The following is a 21,656-nucleotide window of genomic DNA, read 5'->3' as shown; positions in this document are numbered from 1 at the left end:
TGCAAAGGATGGGATGTTAGTGTGGGGCAGGGTAGCCCTGAAGTTTTTGTTTTCTTTTAATTATCTTCCTTTCCCTCCTTCTTCTCCATCCTCATCTCTTTCCTGCCAACCTCTCTAGATTCCCAAGGGAAGCCCTGGGAGTGATGGCACAGTGGTTATGTGTGCTTCTGCTTTGGAGTGTCAAGGGGAGATGAATCCCACTCAAGATGCCTCTTCCTCATTTTTCTCTTAGATGCCCATTGCTGCAAAAGCCTCCATGAGCGTCTGGTGGTGGTGTTGGGGTGCTCCTGCACTCTGAACGATGAGTGATGTGAAGACGGCGAAGTAGTGTTGTGCCTGTGTTTCTTCTGTCCATGTTTGTGAGCAGATGTTCTTGCATGTTGACAGATTGTTGTCTTGCCTTTCACAGAGCCCAGCCCAGTTCTGAGTCTCAAGGCAGAATATGTTGGCGTGACTTCTGTCAACTTAACATGGGTGGTGAGCGACGCTGCTTCCGACTCCTATACGTACAGGATAGAGGTTGTAAATGGTACCACTGTTAGGAACCTGATGTCCAGTGTCACCAAAACTGAAGTTACTGACTTAATTCCTGGGACGATGTACAATTTCACAGTATTTGCAGTAGTGGGTGATGGTCAGACGGAAGGAGAAGGAGTGTCCATAAGCCAGTATACAAGTAAGTCACAGTTTCTTGCAGCCTTGTTCTGCTGGGCAGCTCAGAGCTCTGCCTACCTGTCTGAGGGCTAAAATATAAAACTATTGTGGTTTATATTTTATATAAACATATATATTTATTATCCTAATCTGGGCTGCCACTAAGCATGCGGTCTTAATGTGTGGAAGAGACATATCGCTGCTTAAAAAAAAAAAAAAACAAAGTAAAACCAGCCAAACAAAACCTACCTTCCTTCCCCTCCATTCTCATCTCATAACTCCTCATATGGGAGATAACTTTTTGTTACAAGTACTTGGCCAGCTAGGAAAGACGGCCTCCTAGACTTGCTATTTGTGAATAGAGAAGGACTCACAGGAGATGTGGCTGTCTTGGCCAAAGTGATCATTAAATGGTTGAGTTTATATTTTTCAGTGTAATAAGAAAAAAAGACAGCAGATTTGCCACCCTGGATTTCAAGAAAGCAAACTTTAAGCTATTTATCCTATTCAGGGAGCCACTTAGCAGAGTACCCTGGGAACCTGCTTTTGAGGGCTTAGGAGTCCACCAATGCTGGTCAGTTTTTAATAACCACCTTTTAGAAGCACAGGAGCAGGCAATTCCACTGTGTCGTACGTCAAGCAAGCGGGGCAGAAGACCATCTTGGCTGAACAGGGAAATCCTCGTGTTGCTCAGGAAGAAAAATAAATTGTATGATCTGTGGAATCAAGGTCAGGTTTCACAGAAAGATTACAGAGCTGTGGTTCCTATATGCAGGGAGAAGACACGAAAGGCCAAAACTCAGAGTTGAAACTGGCCAGTGTTGTGTCAGACAAGAAAACAACTTTTTTTAAATATGTTAATAGCAAGAGGAGGTCTAAAAAAGCATTGGACTAATATTTGTTGAAGATGGTCGTCTGACTAATAGGAATGAAGAAAAAATGGAGGCATTCAATCCTTTTTTTGCCTCAGCCTTTAATAATATGGATAGACCTTGGGCTGCCTGGTCCCCTGAATCGGAGTACCACTAATGCAGGAACAGTGACTTTCTACTTGTGGACACTGAAATTGTCAGGGACGAGCTGTATCAGCTGAATGTTCATAAGTCCATGGGCCCTAATGGGATTCGTCCCAGAGTACTAAAGGAGCTAATGGATGTTACGGCAGGACCCCTCTTGATCATCTACCAAAGGTCTTGGGAGTCGGGGAAGTCCCTGCTGGCTGGAAGCTAGCCAGTATTACCCCCATGTACAAGAACGGTGTGAGGGAAGACCCAGGGAACTAGAGACTTGTTAGTCTAACCTCAGTTCCAAAACTGGGTACTATAGAAAGGCATTTAAAGAATAATGGAGTCATCACACACTGTGTACATGGGTTCACAAAGGAAAAGTCCCGTTTAGCTAATCTGATATCCTTCTATGACAAGGTCACTGGCCTAGTGGGTGAAGGGAGGGTGGTGGATGTAGTTTTTATGGATTTTAATAAGGCTTTTTATACTGTCCCTCACAGCATCCTCTGGACAAGTTGTCCAACCGTGGGATGAGTTGGTTCACGGAGCGCTGGGTGAAAAACTGGTTGAAGGGCAGAGCTCAGAGGGCTGCAGTGAATGGGACTACATCTGACTGGTGACCGGTCAGAAGCACTGTTCCTCAGGGTTCAATTCTATGGCCAGTCCTTCTCAATACATTTACCAGTGATTTAGATGCAGGAGTTGAATGCACCATTAGCAAGTTTGCTGATGATACCAAACTGGGAGGTGCTGTTGGCTCTCTTGACAGACAGGAGGCCTTGCAGAGGGATCTAGATAGATTGGAGCGATTGGGCTATGATTAGTGGGATGAAATTCAAGAAGTTGAAATGCCAGATTCTGCACCTGGGATGGAGTAACCCCAGGCACAAATATAAATTGGGAGAGGAGTGGCTGGAGAGCAGCCTTGCAGAAAGGGATCTGGGGGTGCTGGTCAGCAGCAGGCTCAACAGGAGTCAGCAGTGTGTCCTGGCAGCCAAGGGGACAAACTGCACCCTGGAGTGCATCACACACAGCATAACCAGCCAATCAAAAGAGGTGAGTATCCTGCTGTATTCAGCGTTGGTGTGGCCTCAGCTTGAGTACTGCGTGCAGTTCTGAGCCCCAAAATTTAAGAAGAATATTAAGGGCCTTGAATGTGTCCAGAGGAGGTCAACAAAGCTGGTGGAAGGGCTGGAAGCAATGTCCTGTGAGGATCGACTAAGGACTTGGGTTTGTCTAGTTTGGAGAAAAGGAGACTGAGAGGTGACCTCATTGCCTTCTACAGCTTCCTGAGGAGGGGAAGTGGAGAGGGAGGTGCTGATCTCTTCTCCCTGGTACCCAGTGACAGGACGTGTGGGAATGGTTCAAAGCTGTGCCAAAGGAGGTTTAGACAGGACATTAGGAAGTGTTTCTTTACCAAGAGGGTGGTCAAACACTGGAACAGGCTTCCTAGAGAGGTGGTTGATGCCCCAGGCCTGTGAGTGTTTGAGGCATTTGGACAATGCCCTCAGTAACATACTTTAAGTTTTGATCATCCCTGAAGTGGTCAGGCAGAGGGACTGGATCATCCCTTCCAACTGAAATTCTATGCTATTCTATGGCATTCTCTTTCCTGCCCACCTCTCTTCACTCCCAGATGAAGCCTTGGGAGTGCTGTCTGACTATGGCCTGTGCTTCTGCTTTGGAGTGTCAAAGGGGGATGAACCCCACTCAGGATGATTTTTCTTCAATTTTCCCTTAGCTGCCCATTGATGCAGAAGCATCCAAAAGTGATGTTGTAGGGGTGCTCCTGCAGTCTGAACAATGAGTGATGTGAAGACGGCGAAGTAGTGTTGTGCCTGTGTTTCTTCTGTCCATGTTTGTGAGCAGATGTTCGTGCCGGTTGACAGATTGTTGTCTTGCCTTTCACAGAGCCCAGCCCAGTTCTTGGTCTCAAGGCAGAATATGTTGGCGTGACTTCTGTCAACTTAACATGGATGGTGAGCGACGCTGCTTCCGACTCCTATACGTACAAGATAGAGGTTGTAAATGGGACCTCTGTTAGGAACCTTATGTCCAGTGTCACCAAAACTGAAGTTACTGACTTAATTCCTGGGACGATGTACAATTTCACAGTATTTGCAGTAGTGGGTGATGGTCAGGCGGAAGGAGAAGGAGTGTCCAGATCCCTGTATACAAGTAAGTCACAGTTTCTTGCACATCTCTTCTTGCTGGGCTTTATTTTGCTGTGCAGCGCAGGGCTGGGCCTACCTGCCCAAGGGTTGTAATATAATACAAGTCTTACCTAGGATGTCTACTAGGAATGGGGTGTTAACATGTAGAAGAAACATAGCCCTGGTTCTTTGTGTTGGTTTTTTGGTTTTTTTTTTTAAACACCAAACCCCTTTCACCACCACGCCCAAAACAAAAAATCCTCCATGAGAATAACAAAAGAAAAATGAACCAAACAAAAAAATTACTGTTCCTTCCCCACCATCCTCACCCTTTTCCCGCCAACCTCTCTAGATTCCCAAGGGAAGCCCTGGGAGTGATGGCACAATGGTTATGTGTGCTTCTGCTTTGGAGTGTCAAAGGGAGATGAATCCCACTCAAGATGACTTTTCTTCAGTTCTCTCTTAGCTGCCCATTGCTGCAAAAGCCTCCATGAGCGTCTGGTGGTGGTGTTGGGGTGCTCCTGCACTCTGAACGATGAGTGATGTGAAGACGGCGAAGTAGTGTTGTGCCTGTGTTTCTTCTGTCCATGTTTGTGAGCAGATGTTCTTGCATGTTGACAGATTGTTGTCTTGCCTTTCACAGAGCCCAGCCCAGTTCTGAGTCTCAAGGCAGAATATGTTGGCGTGACTTCTGTCAACTTAACATGGGTGGTGAGCGACGCTGCTTCCGACTCCTATACGTACAAGATAGAGGTTGTAAATGGTACCACTGTTAGGAACCTGATGTCCAGTGTCACCAAAACTGAAGTTACTGACTTAATTCCTGGGACGATGTACAATTTCACAGTATTTGCAGTAGTGGGCGCTGGTCAGGCGGAAGGGGAAGGAGTGTCCAGAGCCCTGTATACAAGTAAGTCACAGTTGCTTGCACATCTATTCCTGCTGGGCTTTATTTTGCTGTGCAGCACAGGCCTGTGCCTACCTGCCCGAGGGTTGAAATTTAATAGTGTTGCAGGTAGAGGTTCTGTGCTTTGCCTACTGCAGTAAGAGATACTTGTGTGGAAGCCTTCATTTTAAAAACAAAATAAAACAAAATGATTCCATGAAAACCCCTCAAAAACAGTGGTTTTTGAAGGTGGTCATGAAGGCCTGTCACGCAATCATAGAATCATAGAATCTTTGGGTTGGAAGGAACCTTTTAAAGTCATCTAGTCCAACCTCCCTGCAATGAGCAGAGACATCTTCAACTAGATCAGGTTGCTCAGAGCCCTGTCCAACCTGACCTTGAGTGTTTCCAGGGATGGGGCATCTGCCACCTCTCTGGACAACGTATGCCAGTGTTTCACCATCCTCATTGGGAAAAATTTCTTCCTTCTATCTAGCCTGAATCTACCCTCTTTTAGTTTAAAACCATTACTCCTTGTCCTATCGCTGCTGAACAGCTGAACAGTCTGTCTCTAAATTTCTTATAAGCCCCCATTAGGTACTGGAAGGCTGCAATAAAGTCTCCCCAGAGTCTTCTCTTCTGCAGGCTGAACAGCCCCAACTCTCTCAGACTGTCTTCATAGGAGAGGTGCTTCAGCTCACTGACCATTTTTTGTGGCCCTCCTCTGGACCCTCTGCAACAGGTCCATGTCCTTCCTGTCCTGAGGGCTCCACAGCTGGACGCAGTACTGCAGGTGGGGTCTCACCAGAGTGGAGCAGAGGGGCAGAATCACCTCCCTCGACCTGCTGGCCATGCTTCATTTGATGCAGCCCAGGATGCAGTTGGGCTTCTGGGCTATGAGTGCACATTGCTGGCTCATGTCCAGCTTTTCATCCACCAGCGCCCCCAAGTCCTTCTCGGCAGGGCTGCTCTCAATCCCTTCATCCCCCAGCCTGTACTGATAATGGGGGTTGGCCCGACCCAGGTGTAGGACCCTGCACTTGGCTTTGTTGAACCTCATGAGGTTCACATGGGCCCACTCCTTGAGCTTGTCCAGGTCCCTCTAGGTGGCATCCCATCCCTCAGGCATGTCATCCTCACCACTCAGCTTGGTGTCATCTGCAAACTTGCTGACGGTGCACTTGATCCCACTGTCTATGTCGTTGCTGAAGACATTAAAGAGTACTGGTCCGAATACGGACCCCTGAGGGACACCACTTGTCACCAGTCTCCATCTGGACATTGAGCCATTGACCACTACCATCTGGATGTGACCATCCAACCATTTCCTCATCCATTGAACAGTCCACCCATCAAATCCATACCTCTCCAATTTAGAGAGAAGGATGTTGTGGGGGACCGTGTCAAAGGCCTTACAGAAGTCCAGATAGACGATATCGGTAGCTCTTTCCTTGTCGACTGATGTGGTCACTCCATCACAGAAGGCCAGTAGGTTGGTCAGGCAGGACTTGCCCTTGGTGAAGCCATGCTGGCTGTCTCGAATCACCTCCCTGCCCTCCATGGCATAAGCTTTAGCATAGGTTCTAGCAGGATCTATTCCACGATCTTCCCAGGCACAGAGGTGAGGCTAATGGCTTGGTAGTTCCCAGGATCCTCCTTACCTACCTTTTTTAAAGATGGGTGCAATGTTTCCCTTTTTCCAGTCTCCAGGGCCTGACTGCCATGACTTTTCAAGTATCATGGAGACTGGCTTGGCAACTACATCAGCCAATTCCCCTGAGGACTCTGGGATGCACCTCATCACGTCACATAGACTTGTGCATGGTCAGGTTCCTCAGGTGGTCTCAAACTTGATCTTTTCTTACAGTGGGAGGAACTTTGCTCCTCCAGTCCTCGTCTTGCAGTTCATCCCCTTGAGAGGTGTGGGAAGAGAGATTGCCATTGAAGACCAAGGCAAAGAAGTCGTTGAGTACCTCAGCCTTTTCTGGCTGACATAGCTGTAGAAACCCTTCTTATTATTCTTTGCATCCCTTGCCAAGTTCAGCTCCAGCTGTGCCTTGACCCTCCAGGCACCATCCCTACACAACGGGGCAGCATCCCTGTACTCATCCCAGGATACGTGTCCCTGCTTGCACTGCCTGTGCATTTCCTTCTTACCCCTTAGTTTGCCCAGCAGGTCTTGACTCAGCCATGCTGATGTCTTGCCTTCCTTTCCTGATTTCTTACACCTTTGATCGAGACCTCTTGCTCTCTATGGAAAGCATCCTTAAAGATCTGCCAGCTGTGTTCTGCTCCCTTGTCCCTGAGGGCAGTTTCCCAGGAGGTCCTATGGACTAACTCCCTGAAGAGCTGGAATTTTCCTTTCCTAAAATTCAGGGTCCTGACTTGACTCTTTGCCTGCCCCATATCCCTCAGGACTGCGAACTCCACGAGTGCATGATCGCTGCAGCCCAGGCTGCTTCCAGTCTTGACATTACCAGTTAGCTCACATGCATGGGTGACCAACAGGTCCAGTATGGCACCCCCTTTGGTAGGGCTATGTGTGAAGTTATCCTCTGTGCACTCCAGGAGTCTCCTGGATTGCCTACAGCTCACCGTGCAACTTTTCCAGCAGATGTGAGGGTGGTTGACGTTCCCCAGCAGGACGAGAGCCTGTGAGCACGATGCCTCCTGTAGCTGGAGTGAGAAGGCTTCATCAATAGACCCCCCTTGATCTGGTGGCCTGTAGTAGACACCACAAGGTTCCCTTTGTTGTCTCAGTCCCTGATTCTTACCCACAAGCTTTTGACCTGCTCGTGGCTATTCTTCAGAGAACAGCTCTTCGCACTCTATCTATTTCTTGACATAGAGGGCAATACCTCCACTCCTCCTTCCTCGTCTGTCCTTACTGAACAGCCTGTAGCCATTGATAGCCACACTCCAGTTGTGGGATTCATCCCACCAAGTTTCAGTAATGGCAACCATCCCATAGCTTTCTAGCAGCACGGTGGCTTCCAACTCCTCCTGTTTGTTGCCCATGCTGTGTGCATTGGTGTAGAGGCACTTCAGCTGGGCTGTTGGCCATGTCACCCTCTTGGAGGAACACTCTTTAGTTCCTTTGAGATCTTTCTCTGGTGCAGCAGGCTGAGGGGCCTTGCTAGCACCCCATCCCTCTACCCCTGGTGTGTCATCCCACAGCTTGTGGAGGGTAAGCCTGATATTATCCCCCTCCCTCTTCAAGTCTAGTTTAAAGCCCTGTCAATGAGCCCTGCTAGCTTGCGAGCAAAGACCCTCTTCCCCCTTTGAGAAATGTTAATCCCATCTGATGCCAGTGAGCCAGGTGCCATGTAGGCCATCCCATTATCAAAAAACCCGAAATTGTGGCAGTGGCACCAGTCACAGAGTTATATATTTATAGACTGGGCCCATCTGTTCCTCCCTGTGTTGCTGCCTGCAACTGAAAGGAGAGAGGAAAAAATAACCTGGGCTCCAGATTCCCTTACCATGAAGGAACTCTTCCTGAGAACCTGCCTTCCTGGTCTGGGATTTGTGTGGGTGGTTTTGCCACCTTCACTTCTTGGAGAATGGGGGCCCGAGACCCTTATTTTAAAGGTTTCCCACACAGAGAAGCATGTTGTGCCCAGGGAACTTCTGTGATTTGGGGGCCTATGACTGCCATTGGGCTGCAGCAGGAGAGTGAGCTTTAGGCAGCACTAGCTCAGGAGTGAACTCAGGGTTTGAAGGATGGAGGAGGAGTAGGGTGCCTCTGTCATTACCTGTGTTCCTCCTCCAGTGATATTTGATGTTCCTCACCTTTTCCTGTGCACAGGCACACCACCGTCTTTTTTCCCCATGTCCCACTGCAACCTTCTATCTTTCCTGCCAACCTCTCTGTATTCCCAAGCAAAACCTTGGGAGTGCTGGCACCGTGGTAACCTGTGCTTACGCTTTTGAATGTGAAAGGAGGTTGAATCCCACTTAAGATGCCACTTCCTCATTTTTCTCTTAGCTGCCCATTGCTGCAAAAGCCTCCATGAGTATCTGGTGGTGGTGTTGGGGTGCTCCTGCACTCCGAACGATGAGTGATGTGAAGACGGCGAAGTAGTGTTGTGCCTGTGTTTCTTCTGTCCATGTTTGTGAGCAGATGTTCGTGCAGGTTGACAGATTGTTGTCTTGCCTTTCACAGAGCCCAGCCCAGTTCTTGGTCTCAAGGCAGAATATGTTGGCGTGACTTCTGTCAATTTAACATGGGTGGTGAGCGACGCTGCTTCCGACTCCTACACGTACAGGATAGAGGTTGTAAATGGTACCATTGTTAGGAACCTGATGTCCAGTGTCACCAAAACTGAAGTTACTGACTTAATTCCTGGGACGATGTACAATTTCACAGTATTTGCAGTAGTGGGTGCTGGTCACGTGGAAGGAGAAGGAGTGTCCAGATCCCTGTATACAAGTAAGGAAATGGTGCCTCTCAATCACATGTAAATATGCAGTTTGTACCAAATTGCCCTGCTTTTTCCCTTGGGTTTCCAACTTCGTACTATTTCTCATTGTAATGTTGCTTTGCTCCAGGTGCTTGTGAGCATGAGTACCAATGTGTCTTTGGTAAAGGGAAACGGACTGAGATTGTATGTGTCTGTGTGTGTGTGTTGCCTGTAAAGCAGTTACTTATCAGCTTGGCTGCTCAAGACTAGGTAGACATCCAGCTGCTACAACAGCATGGCTTTCTCTAGACTTGATGGCTGAATAGGCCCCCTACAATGCTTCTGGGAGTAGGTTATCACAGCTTATATCAAAGAACATGGTGTGCAGGGGTGTGGTGGCCAGGATCACAGAAGCTTTTTATGCTTGAGGACTTTTTTGAGCTCTTTGCAGAGTCCCTCGCCTGGGACTCCCGTGGGCTGTGACAGTGCCTAGGGCCACATTATCGAGCGTGGTCCCATTTTTGTTGGCATGCTCCATGGTACCTTTTTCCCAGGTCAGAGGGATAGATGGGATGAGAAGGTATTTTTTTTGTGTTTAGCTCGGGAGTGGAAAGGGAACACACAAACTCCTTACAAAGCACTTAAAAGCAGTGGTCCTGGAGCTGCTGCTGAGTAGATGAGCTTGTCTGAGCTGCCTGAGGGAAGTCCTGTCTGCCTAGTGTTGATGCTGAATCAGGCTTGCAGACACAGCCCCCCAGGGTGGGTCAGCTGTTAGACCTGCTCAAGGAGCCCATTTCCTTCTGCTGATGTTGGGGAGAGGCTGGGCTGAAGGCCTCAGATTAACACTAGCAGGCCCAATTTTGAGTTAACAGACCAAGATCACCCTGCACTCTGCTTCCTTCCCTGATTTCCATCTGTTTCTCTGCCAGGAAACCCACTGTGGAAACAAACAATTTTAGCACGTGAAATGAAATAAGGAGAATATCCCCCAGAACTCCTGTGGCCTTTCCACAGATGCACCAGTGTGAATGTCTGAAACTGGGCATTGATACTGTAGAAGTGCTGCTTGGCCACAAATAATGCTCGTTCTATGTGGAATAGGGAAATGTGGCTGTGGCTCTTCTGTCTTTATTTCTCTGTCTTGACAGATTGTTGTCTTGCCTTTCACAGAGCCCAGCCCAGTTCTTGGTCTCAAGGCAGAATATGTTGGCGTGACTTCTGTCAACTTAACATGGATGGTGAGCGACGCTGCTTCTGACTCCTACACGTACAGGATAGAGGTTGTAAATGGGACCTCTGTTAGGAACCTTATGTCCAGTGTCACCAAAACTGAAGTTACTGACTTAATTCCTGGGACGATGTACAATTTCACAGTATTTGCAGTAGTGGGTGATGGTCACGTGGAAGGAGAAGGAGTGTCCAGATCCCTGTATACAAGTAAGTAACAGTTTCTTGCAGCCCTGTTCTGGTGGGCTTTATTTTGCTGTGCAACACAGGGTTCTGCCTACCTGCCTGAGGGTTGAAATACAGTATTATTTCAAGCAGAAGTGCTGCACATGGCGTACCTGCAGTCAGCGATGTTAATGTGTGGAAGAGGGTTCTGTGGGAGGTTTTGTTGCCTCCTCTTCTTTCTGGATGAGGCTCTCAGGTCCCTGTTTTGTATGGCTCCTATACGTTGTGAGTCCATTGTGTGCCTGTGAGACTTACCCCCATTGGAGGGGCCTGTGGCTCCAGCTGGGCTGTGGGCAGCCACACTGCTCTGCTCAGCTCAGCTCATCAGCAAAGAGGAGAAGGTTGAGGTGCTCCTCTGTTCATCATGCGAGGCATTGTGACCATTTTTCCCCCTTGTTGTGAGTATGTGCTGCTGTGTCCTTTCCTTTGTTTTCTCCTGTTTTAACTGAGGTGAAGTGAATCTGTCCCAGAGCTCCTCAGTGAGGTTTCCAGAGGTGCCCCAGGATGAACCTGTTAAGAGTCTCTGGTGCAGTAAAAGTGCTACTTGGCTACTCGCAATGTTCAGTTTGTCCAAAACGTGGAAGCATGGCAGTGCCTCTTCTGTCTGTTCTTGTCAGCAAATATCCGTGAGCATTGACGGAGTCTTGTTTTGACTTTTACAAAGCCCAGCTCCATTTGATATTTCTTCTAATTACACCTACAGGGTAGAGATCCAAAGTCATGGTTCCTCCTCTAGAAACCAGACATCCAGTGCCATCAGAGCTGTTACTACAGACATAAACCCTGTAACCTTTCTACAATGTCACCATATTTATAGGAGTAGCTGACAGTGTTACTGAAGGAAAGAAATATCTTTTAAAATGCAGTAGAAATAAGTCCCAGTCACTCACATCTATCTTTTAACTAAATCTGTTTCTTCTGGTACACAATTCTGTTTCTCCTTACTTTCTTTAAAAAAATACCCCTTTTTATAAAAAATAATTTAGTCCATGAGTCTTTTACCCCTGCATTTGGAAATACCAAATAACTTCTTTATCAAGAGAGGAAATAAATTTGCTCTGTGTTACAACTGTAGAAGTTACCAGAGTTTTGATCTTGAAAGCCAAGCTTTATAAGATGTTTAGTTTAGAGGGACCTCTCTTCTCAGTGTTACTGCTATATTAACTTTTTAAATATCTTTTTGTATTTGGTCATAAGGTTGCAATTTTTATGTTATGTCCTATGGGACTCTCACACAAATGGACATGTAGTTGCTGCTTTTAAGGGTGGCTACTGCTATGCTCTTAATGTACAGAGCTTATTTGTTTTCTTGTTTGTTGGCCACTAAGAATTTTACATAATTATCCAGGGACATAGTATCAATCTACATACTACTCTAAAAATGTTCTTAAAGTAGTATGTTCAATGATTGAACAGTATTTTGAAAACTTACTAATCTTGACAGATACTCAACCTAAATTTTCTCAGTAAACCTGTCTGCAGAGGAGTTAGCACAGAAGAGGTCTGTGTACTTAGTATGCTGAATCATAGAATGGTTTAGATTGGAAGGGACCTTGAAGATCACCTAGTTCCATCCCCCCTGCCATTGGCAGGGACATCTTCCATTAGACCAGGTTGCTCAAAGCCCCATCCAGCCTAGCCTTGAATGCTTCCAGGGCAGGGGCATCCACAACTTCTCTGGGCAACCTGTTCTAGTGTCTCACTACCTTCATAGTAAAGAGGCTGGCGGCCGGTCACAAGCAGTGTTCCCCAGGGCTCGGTTCTGGGACCGGTCTTGTTCAATATCTTTATAGATGATCTGGATGAGGGAATAGATAGAGTGCTCCCTCAGTAAGTTTGCAGATGACACCAAGTTGGGTGGGAGTGTTGATCTGCTGGAGGGTAGGAGGGCTCTGCAGAGGGATCTGGACAGGCTGGATCAATGGGCTGAGGTCAACTGTATGAGGTTTAACAAGGCCAAGTGCCGGGTCCTGCACTTCGGCCACAACAACCCCATGCAACGCTACAGGCTTGGGGAGGAGTGGCTGGAGAGCAGCCCAGCGGAAAGGGACCTGGGGTTGCTGGTTGACAGCCGGCTGAACATGAGCCGGCAGTGTGCCCAGGTGGCCAAGAAGGCCAACAATGTCCTGGCCTGTATCAGAAATAGTGTGGCCAGCAGGAGAAGGGAAGTGATCGTGCCCCTGCACTCAGCACTGGTGAGGCCACACCTTGAATCCTGTGTTCAGTTTTGGGCCCCTCACTACAAGAAGGATGTTGAGGTGCTGGAGCATGTCCAGAGAAGGGCAATGAAGCTGATGAGGGGTCTGGAGCACAAGTCTTATGAGGAGCGGCTGAGAGAACAGGGGTTGTTCAGTCTGGAGCAGAGGAGGCTGAGGGGAGACCTTATTGCTCTCTACAACTACCTGAAAGGGGGTTGTGGCGACGAGGGTGTTGGCCTCTTCTCCCAAGTAACTAGTGATAGGACAAGAGGAAATGGCCTCAAGTTGCGCCAGGGGAGGTTTAGATTGGATATTAGGAAAAATTTCTTCACTGGGAGAGTGGTCAGGCATTGGAACAGGCTGCCCAGGGAGGTGGTGGAGTCGCCATCTCTGGAAGTGTTCAAAAAACGTGTGGATGTGGCACTTCAGCACATGGTGGCGCTGGATTAATGGTTGGACTTGATGATCTTGAAGGTCCTTTCCAACCTAGTGATTCTGTGATTCTGTGATTCTGTAATCTAAATCTACCCTCTTGCAGTTTAAAGCCATTGCCCCATGTCCCATCACTACATGTCCTAGTAAAAAGTCCCTCTCCAGCTTTCCTTCAGGTACTGGAAGGCTGCTATAAGGTCTCCCCAGAGCCTTCTCTTTTCTGGGCTGAACAACCCCAACTCTCTCAGACTGTCTTCACAGGAGAGGTGTTCCAGCCCCCTGATCATCTGCATGGCCCTCCTATGGACCTGCTCCAACAGGTCCATGTCTTTCTTATGTTGGGAGCCCCAGAGCTGGATGAAATACTCCAGGTGGGGTCTCACCAGAGTGGAGTAGAGGGGCAGAATCACTTCTCTTGACCTGCTGGCCACACTTCTTTTGAAGCAGCCCAGGATGCGATTGGCCTTCTATGCTGCGAGGGCACATTGCCAGGTGATGTTGAGCTTCTTTCATCAACCAACACCCCCGAGTCCTTCTCCTCAAGGCTGCTCTGAATCCATTCTCCACCCAGCCTGTATCCATATTTGGGATTGCTCCAACCCAGGTGCAGGACCCTGCACTTGGCCTTGTTAAACTTCATGAGGTTCGCATAGGCCCACTTCTCCAGCCTGTCAAGGTCCCTCTGGATGGCATCCCTTCTCTCCAGTGTGTCAACTGCACCACACAGCTTGGTGTTGTTGGCAAACCTGCTGAGGGTGCACTCAATACTGCCGTCCGTGTCACTGGCAAAGATGTTAAACAGTGCCAGTCCCGGTACTGACCCCTGAGGAATGCCACTCGTCACTGGTCTCTCATTTCCCTTCCTTATGGGGTAGTAAATCCTTGTAGGCAGTAGCTTCATCTTTTTAAAAGTGGAAAGGGATACTGAGGTTTTACAAACGTTTATACACAGAACTTACAAATAGACAGCTTTTTCTATTTACTGCAATACTTGATTCCTTACTCCTCTTTTTTATAGTATTCTTTTTGTTGGTTTTTTTTTTCAGTTCCTGCCTTAGTGAATTCATTCCAGTGTGAACCAGTGGCCAGGGAGTCTTCCCTAATGCTGAAGTGGGAATGTCCTTCTGGTAACAATTCTGGCTTCAAAATTAAAATATTTAATGATACGTGGGAAAAAGAAGAACAGACTCTATCCTGCATCACAGAAGGCTCAGAGGAAACCTTCAGAATAGCATCTTTAGATTATTTCAGCACCTATACTGTTACTATTGCAACTCTTTCAAATAGTTCTGAAAGCCCTTCAGTGCAGAAAATGTGTAATACGAGCATTACTGGTAAGCATCAAGATTTGAGAATGAAAGATATTCATAGGACCAAAATATTAACATCGTGATTGCAGGATACCAAACTTGATATGCCATTATTAGCCTACGGATTATGAATAAAACACTACCTTCATGCAAAGTGAAATGTGATGCACAATAAATATGCATTATATGAACAGCATCAGTATTACAGCATTTTCTTGTTTGGAAAACTTTATCTGTCATTAAGGTACTAAAACATATTTCTTTTCATAGACCCACCTGCTCCAAGCAAAGCTCCTTTAGTCAAGGCAGTTAGTCACAGCTCGTTGTCTGTTGAATTCTCTGATTTTGAGTCAGTGAATGGACCATTGAAAGCCTATGCAGTAATGATCACAACAGAAGAACAAGGTAAGATGTTATGATATTATCTTGTAGTGTGTGAGAAACATTTATCAGACAGTATTATGTTTTAAACTCTAGGTGTTAAGTGGATAAGAGAAAAAGCTGACTCAGTATTTTCAATCACCTTTCAAAAGTCATGAGACAAATACCTTGCTTGCTTGAAATCAGATCCTTGTTTTCAGAAAGCCACTGTTTTCACTCACCCTTTTCCAGCTTGACTTATCCTTGCATATGTCTCATATGTATTGCCATTGTGCTTGTTGCCATCTTGATTTGCCAGTGATTCCTGCCACAAGATCGTGTAGTATGCTTTTTTTTTTCCCCACAGAATAATTTTCAGAGCTACTAATATAATCAACTTTGGAATGTAGGATGTTTTTTCTCCCTTCTTCAGCTGGAAGTATTTGAAGTAAGATCTTTAAAAAAAAAAAAAAAAAAAGCTTTCCTTCTGTTTTTACTTAAAACACTTTATTAACTGAGAGAGATGGAGTGCAGGTGGAAGGCTTGAATAGCATTGTCAGCATTACATGCCATGGGAGGTTGAATGCCAGGGAAAGCCAGAGAGGGAAGTCTATCAAACTCACCTCTTTAGAGCATCAAAACAGAGAAAGGTCTTTAATTGGTGAATGTCTAGTGATGAATCATAAAATTAAGGAACTTACCTTTGCAGTGTTCTTTTCATTTCTGCCAGTGTACTGGAGGAGTAAAGCAGCTGATGGAGATGGTTTCCCCCAAGTGGGATTTGACATTCATGCTTATCTATCTAGTCTTAACACTGGAAATTCAACTTGCAGCATTTTGACTGTAGGTCTTTCTTCTGTGGTTTCCCATACAATATATGTCCAAGAAATGCACGTATATATATGTATAGTACATCAGTGTAGAAAATTCCTATTTTTTGTATACCTATTCAGCTGCCCCACAGTTGCTGATTTGAATTGTTGATCTCTTACACAGAGCTTTGCTTGTACCTTCAGCCAATCCTGTTTTAGTTTTGATGAGATTCAGTGTGTTCTTCTGTGTGGTTTTGATTGCAAGGTATTCAAGAAAGAGGACTTTCAAGATGTGATTGAAAGAAATAAGGAAGGAAGATCACTTGTATTTATAATATAGAGTCTGAGTGCTTTGATAGGAGTAGAAAGCCATCCCCGTGGCCAACGATTGCTTCAGCTTTATAGTGTTGAAATAGCAGTAATATGCTTGAGATATCTTTCTCCGTCTTAAAACAGCCATCATTACCTTTAGGATGGAGAGAGGGGACTTTATTCCATTGTGTAAGCAGTGATGTCTAAGGCTGTTTTGGATATTACCCTAGAACATCTCAGACATCCACGAGGAGCTGCAGATGTAACCTGGGGTGTACATCCATTTGGAATAGAAACTAGGGACTAGACAGGACGTATAACGTATCTCAGATAGTATTGAACACCAATTTCTAGGCAACTGAATTAACTGCAACCTCAGCTGCTTTTAATGTAACTAAACTAGTGCTTTGGAAGAGCTGTCTTGCATCCTGTTCTTGCACAGTTATAGTTGATGAAAGCTTTGCTGCTGGTGGCAGTGAGCCACCAGCTCACTGGTGGCAGATCAAACCTTGTCTACACAGCTGTGGAAGACTTACTAGAGCTTTTCCAACTTTCAGAGCTCCTGTAAGGCTTCTCCTTCTTAAAGGTGAATTCAATACTGTATCTGCTTTTAGAAGGAGCTTTTAGCTTTATAAAGGCACTCCGTAGAGAGCAATGTATGCAAATTTCAGTCAAATGAGTAAGATTCTTCTTCTTTCTGCAACACTTTGAATATATACATCAGTTTGCATGCTTTTGAGTTGTTGGACAACTGGTAATTTGAGCTTCTTTATTACCTCTTAGGTCACATGTGCCTCAACTGTATAATCTGCCTCAAGTTTCTAGGGTTCCCATTCTAACAACAGACACTGTAAAGTGATGCTGTTCTTCACATGGTGTCCTGTTGGTCACTGTTTGACTGTGGTAGCCCGTTCTTAGTCTTCTGGAAGAGAAACTGTTCTGATCACAGTTTTGTCCAGTGCTTGTCTATGTCAAGAGAAGACAGAAATTAACTCTTTCATCTCTTAGAGTTAAGGTGTGAGACTTCTTGTAAGACACAGCAAGGTAGTATAGGTCAGGATGAGTTTAGTGGTACCCTGAGTGAGGCTTAATGCTGTTTGGGTAGCACAGTGTTACCAAATACCAACTGACTTTTTCTACACCGTTTGCATTGCACTCTCTACATATGATAGTTGATAGAGTACATATGTACCTTCACAGAGAAGGTCCACTATACATGGTAGAAGTAAAACCAAAAGGAGATTAAAACAAATAACACTGGGGAGTAGGGAGATAGTTCAGTAAATTGTACTGTAGTAGCAGAGATTTCTGAGACTGTCTGTTGCACTCAGCCTTTCATTTCAGGCAGTATTTACAGAGTAATGACAACTGTGGTTAATGTGACACGCTGTATTACTGTCTCGGCCACTGTGCTGATTGATACAAAATCAATGGATGATGTATACCGCATATATCCTTGTTTTTTTCCTGAAGGTTGTGGGTCTTTGAAGTCTAAATTGAACAACACATACAAAGATTTCAAGAAGATGACGGCAGTCGCCTATGTAACGTATGTCATAGATGCAGAGCAGGCAAAATCACCTTCTTTCCACTCTCAGAATGGTACAAACATTGTTAATATAGGCAAGGGAAACACAATGTATGGCTACGAAAATGGACCATTGATTCCACTTCGTTCATACAGGTATTTATCTCAAACCTTTGTTTGGTTAATTTTGCTGCAGTTGAAATCTAGAAGATGATCTAATGAAAAGATTACAGATCTTGCTTAGGGCTATTAAAACCATGTAATGTACATGTTTTTGTTTTTTCTTCTCCTTTATCAACAGGGCAAGTGTTGCAGGTTTCACTAACATAACCTTTAGTATGGTCAACATCATTGTCGCAGAAGATAGTTATGTATCGTTTTCACCCTGTTCTGAGGCGGTTTTGCTACCCCAGGATCCAGGTATTGTTAATGTCAAATACAGGACTGGCAGCTTGGCACATATACAGTGTGTGGAGGTTCTTTAATTATGGCAAGTTTCATAATAGCAAAACACCTGTTGGTTTCTTTGTGATGGACTGTGTCTTTCTAGCTTTGCAGTGACGCTGCTCTGTAAATTCATACCTTGCTAATTCTGTGGGTCACCATGTATGATTTCTAATGTGGAAGTAATCAAACGTTGTGCTATTCATGGCATGCCAGAAGGGATTGTATGGCACAGTGAGACTTTGGCACGGAAACAAGTGGCAAAAAGCAGTTAGTGTTCTAACAGTTCCGGTAAATTAGAAGCGGGTGTACTGGAATGCAAATACTGGTCTTTTGATCCCAATTTTTTATTAATTTATCATTCTTGGTTTATTATTCTTAATGAGATTTCAATACTGGTACTGCCAAAGGACACAGTAAAGGAAAGACATTTAGTAGAGCAGAGTGTGCTCTGTCACTTGTGAGGTTCTCTTGTAGCATGTTGATTGAGTTAGATCGTTACCAAAGAGGTAAATCAGTCATGAGTAATACTTGTTCTCTTTTATCAGGTGTTATTGCTGGAGCTGTTATTGGATGCCTTTTAGCTATATTGGCTGTAGTCGCTGTAGGGGGTTTCATATTCTGGAAAAGGAGAAGGTAATGTGTGTTCATTATTGTATTTGTTGTGATGAGGAACACCAGTATTTCACTTCTGTATCTTTCTCCAAAAAGGCCTCTCTCTCTGTTTTATACACTTCCATCATGATGCTTTAAAATACATTCTATTAAAAATCTTGTTTGCATGTTACAGATTACAGTTGATGTATTAAACTAGTTAAATGACTGTTCAACCCCATAGTTACAAACTAATGAGTTAAGATTTGTTTTGTTTAGCTCTTTTGAGTTCATGCATGCTGATGAAGTAATTCAGTCAGAATTGAGCAAACATCACAAATTGTTGTGCTAAAAGACATATGTAATTGTATCTTAGATGGTTTTATTTTAAATTATCCATTAATCACGCTTTTTAATTGCTTGATGGCCTGTCATATGAAACTTCCATTCTGGAGTTTCCAGAAGCTGATGAGTTCCCTAGTGTTTGAGCTGGTCTCTCAGTTTCCAGTCTTTTCCAAATAATCTGGGACTTAAGAGTCCACAAAGGCTTTTTCCTGCTTCTGATCATGTGGTATATCCTTTCTAAAGAGTTGGCTATAGGGCCTTTAGTCCAGTTTTCTTAGTTTCTTTGATTAACTGGTGTTATTTCTACAAGCATGTCCAATAGCTGTGGACAATAATGAGAAGAGCTTCCTTAAAGCTAGAAACAATTATTTTCATTCAACTACCACTTGTAGTACCACTATACTACAGTGTATAGTGTTTCAGTACCACTGACACATCACTGTTGAACGCTTACTGTAGGGATGCTGACATTAGTAGTAATTCTCCTGAGATGTTAGGTAGCAATGCAGACCCCTCAGATGTACTTCTGCCACCGAACTATGTGCTTTGTGTTCAGGTGTTACACTCTGGTTCCAACAGAAAGAAACGGTCCCATTGCACAACATCACTGAATGAAGGATAAAGTATTTTGTTCTTACTCCAAGTGTAAGGTTTGCCTCAGGAGGGTTTTTTTTTGCACAGAAGGAGATGCTTTAAAAGAAATTGTTCTGAACAGGCAGAGGAAATAGCTGTCATCAGAAATCTCATACACATTCCATTAAATTCTGGTGTGAACCTATTGTGTTATTTTCTTTCTCGTTATAGGAAAGATAAAAGAAATACTGAAGTGTCCTTTTCTCCAATTAAGTAAGTCCATATCCTTTCACACATTGTTTTCTGAGCTCAAGTGATATTTGCAAAACTCACTCTGAACCCTGATACTTGTTTTCTGTGCAGTGTTACACAGAATTTTGCAGTATGGAATTTAAAGACTCCAGTCTGCAGACTAAAAATAATCATATTGATTGAGACTTCCAGAACTGCCGCAGGGATTTGAGTGCTCACTTCATGAATTGCTATTAGACACGCAAATGCTCCACGTAGTTTTGAAGAACTGGATGTTTGAATGAAACGCAGGCTTCTGTGCACATTGAGGAAACAATCCAAATTGTTGATAAAGTGCACATAGCCAAAATTCTGCACTGTGGCCTGAGTTTTCCTTTGCTTTATGACTACTTTGAGCCATTAATGTGGATAATGTTGAGATTGTAAAAGCTGGCCATGGGAGGGTAACCACAATGTATTGCAAATGACAGGCAGTGCAGTTGAATCACATTATTGGTTCTTGTACCAATTTTTGTGCTGAGGGAAAGGCATGGCCAGAGCATCCCATGAAGTCCCACCTGTGTAGACTTTAATAGTTGACATTAAAATACACCAGGGAATGGGGCCAATCCGATGGAAGTACCAAAGTGGCTGACTGATACCTTCTGTGATAATCTTCTCCTGAAGGATGTGCTGTTCTCTCCTTGGTTTAACAGATGGGTTAAATGCTATGCTTGATATCCTGTCCCCTGTAAATGCACAGTTTTGTGGCTGCTACTAACAGTCATGCTTTCATTCTTAGATTCACATAGTGAAAAATACAGCTGCATGTGTCTAATCAACCTTTTTTTCTTCCCCCCACCCTCCCCTGAAGAGTCAAGAAGTAAGTAAAGCACACTTTCTAACACATTAACTGAATTCATGGTTTATTTACCTAATACCAGTTACCAATACGTGGCTTTTCTCATTTTAGATCAAAAATGATTAAAGTGGAGAACTTTGAGTCCTACTTTAAGAAGCAGCAAGCTGACTCCAACTGTGGCTTTGCTGAAGAGTACGAGGTATGTGCCCTCAGTGGAGACTGCTTCATGACAAATATTTTTGGAAAGGCAAATTAGCTTTGCTGTGGAGAGTGTACGCAAGGCTTACTGAGGGCGAAGAAAAGGGACTTTATTACAGAGACTATAAAGCCGCATGTATAGCCTTCCCTTCCCTGATTCAGCTACAAATTTAGTTGAAGTGCATGATAAATACTTCACATCCTGAACCATTATCTCTACCTGTGAGCTTATAGCATGGCCTGCTGCACACAGCTCTCACCAGAGCTGGGATTTCCAGAGTCCTTGCCCTAGTTGCACTGCAGAATTGGCCTAGGGAAAGCTGTTTAACTTCCCTGCACTTAGGGTTTTTTAATCTTCTTGTTGCTTTTCTACACAGCAAGACAGGTCTCTTGCTAATATCACTGACTTCTTTAATGCGCAGGTGTGATTTGCAACCCACACCTGTGAGTAGCTCGAGGGAGCAGTCAGAGAAACAGCAGTTATGATTTGCTTAGTGACCGTAACTGTTCTTCTACGAAATGTGCTAAAGCTCAGTTGCTATAAGGTATGAAAGACAGGAATCGAGCGTCAGTAAGGATTCTGTGTTGTCATGTCTGCTGTTTTAAAGAATCTCTTTTTTTTTTTCCCTTCATCTCCTTGAAGCTATTAATTGACTTCCTCCTTCTTTCTAGATCAGATTCTGTCCTTTTGATCGTACTTTGCAGGCTGGTGCTCTGCCTTGACTTCATCTCAGATTTTGCTTCCTTCAGTCCTTTCATGATGTACTTGCTCCCTTTCTGCCTGTAACATCCTCATAGTTTACAGCGAAGTCGTTTGCTGCCTTGGGGTCCCAGTGAGTGTGCAGCTGATGTCAATGTCCTGTATTTCTGCAAAACCATTGCTGGGCTTTTAAAAGCTCACC

General features: G+C 44.8%; 1 protein-coding gene across 1 annotated transcript in view; it reads left to right on the top strand.

The window, feature by feature from the left end:
* PTPRJ (protein tyrosine phosphatase receptor type J) overlaps positions 1-21,656 on the top strand; it is a gene marked incomplete at its 5' end in the record, with an annotated part of 79,146 nt that overhangs the window by 52,658 nt on the left and 4,832 nt on the right. The window contains 12 exons of the mRNA XM_082000760.1: positions 410-676; positions 3,573-3,839; positions 4,458-4,724; positions 8,866-9,132; positions 10,274-10,540; positions 14,232-14,519; positions 14,766-14,900; positions 17,453-17,663; positions 17,809-17,927; positions 18,500-18,587; positions 19,695-19,736; positions 20,668-20,755. Coding sequence (XP_081856886.1) covers positions 410-676; positions 3,573-3,839; positions 4,458-4,724; positions 8,866-9,132; positions 10,274-10,540; positions 14,232-14,519; positions 14,766-14,900; positions 17,453-17,663; positions 17,809-17,927; positions 18,500-18,587; positions 19,695-19,736; positions 20,668-20,755 — 2,306 coding nt within the window. The remainder of the gene's footprint in view (positions 1-409; positions 677-3,572; positions 3,840-4,457; positions 4,725-8,865; positions 9,133-10,273; positions 10,541-14,231; positions 14,520-14,765; positions 14,901-17,452; positions 17,664-17,808; positions 17,928-18,499; positions 18,588-19,694; positions 19,737-20,667; positions 20,756-21,656) is intronic.

This window comes from Phaethon aethereus (assembly GCF_964289735.1).
Source record: "Phaethon aethereus genome assembly, chromosome: 5".
In the NCBI taxonomy this organism is placed as follows: domain Eukaryota; kingdom Metazoa; phylum Chordata; class Aves; order Phaethontiformes; family Phaethontidae; genus Phaethon; species Phaethon aethereus.
The sequence above is the reverse complement of the archived record's forward strand: the minus strand, read 5'-3'. Positions and strand labels throughout refer to the sequence as shown.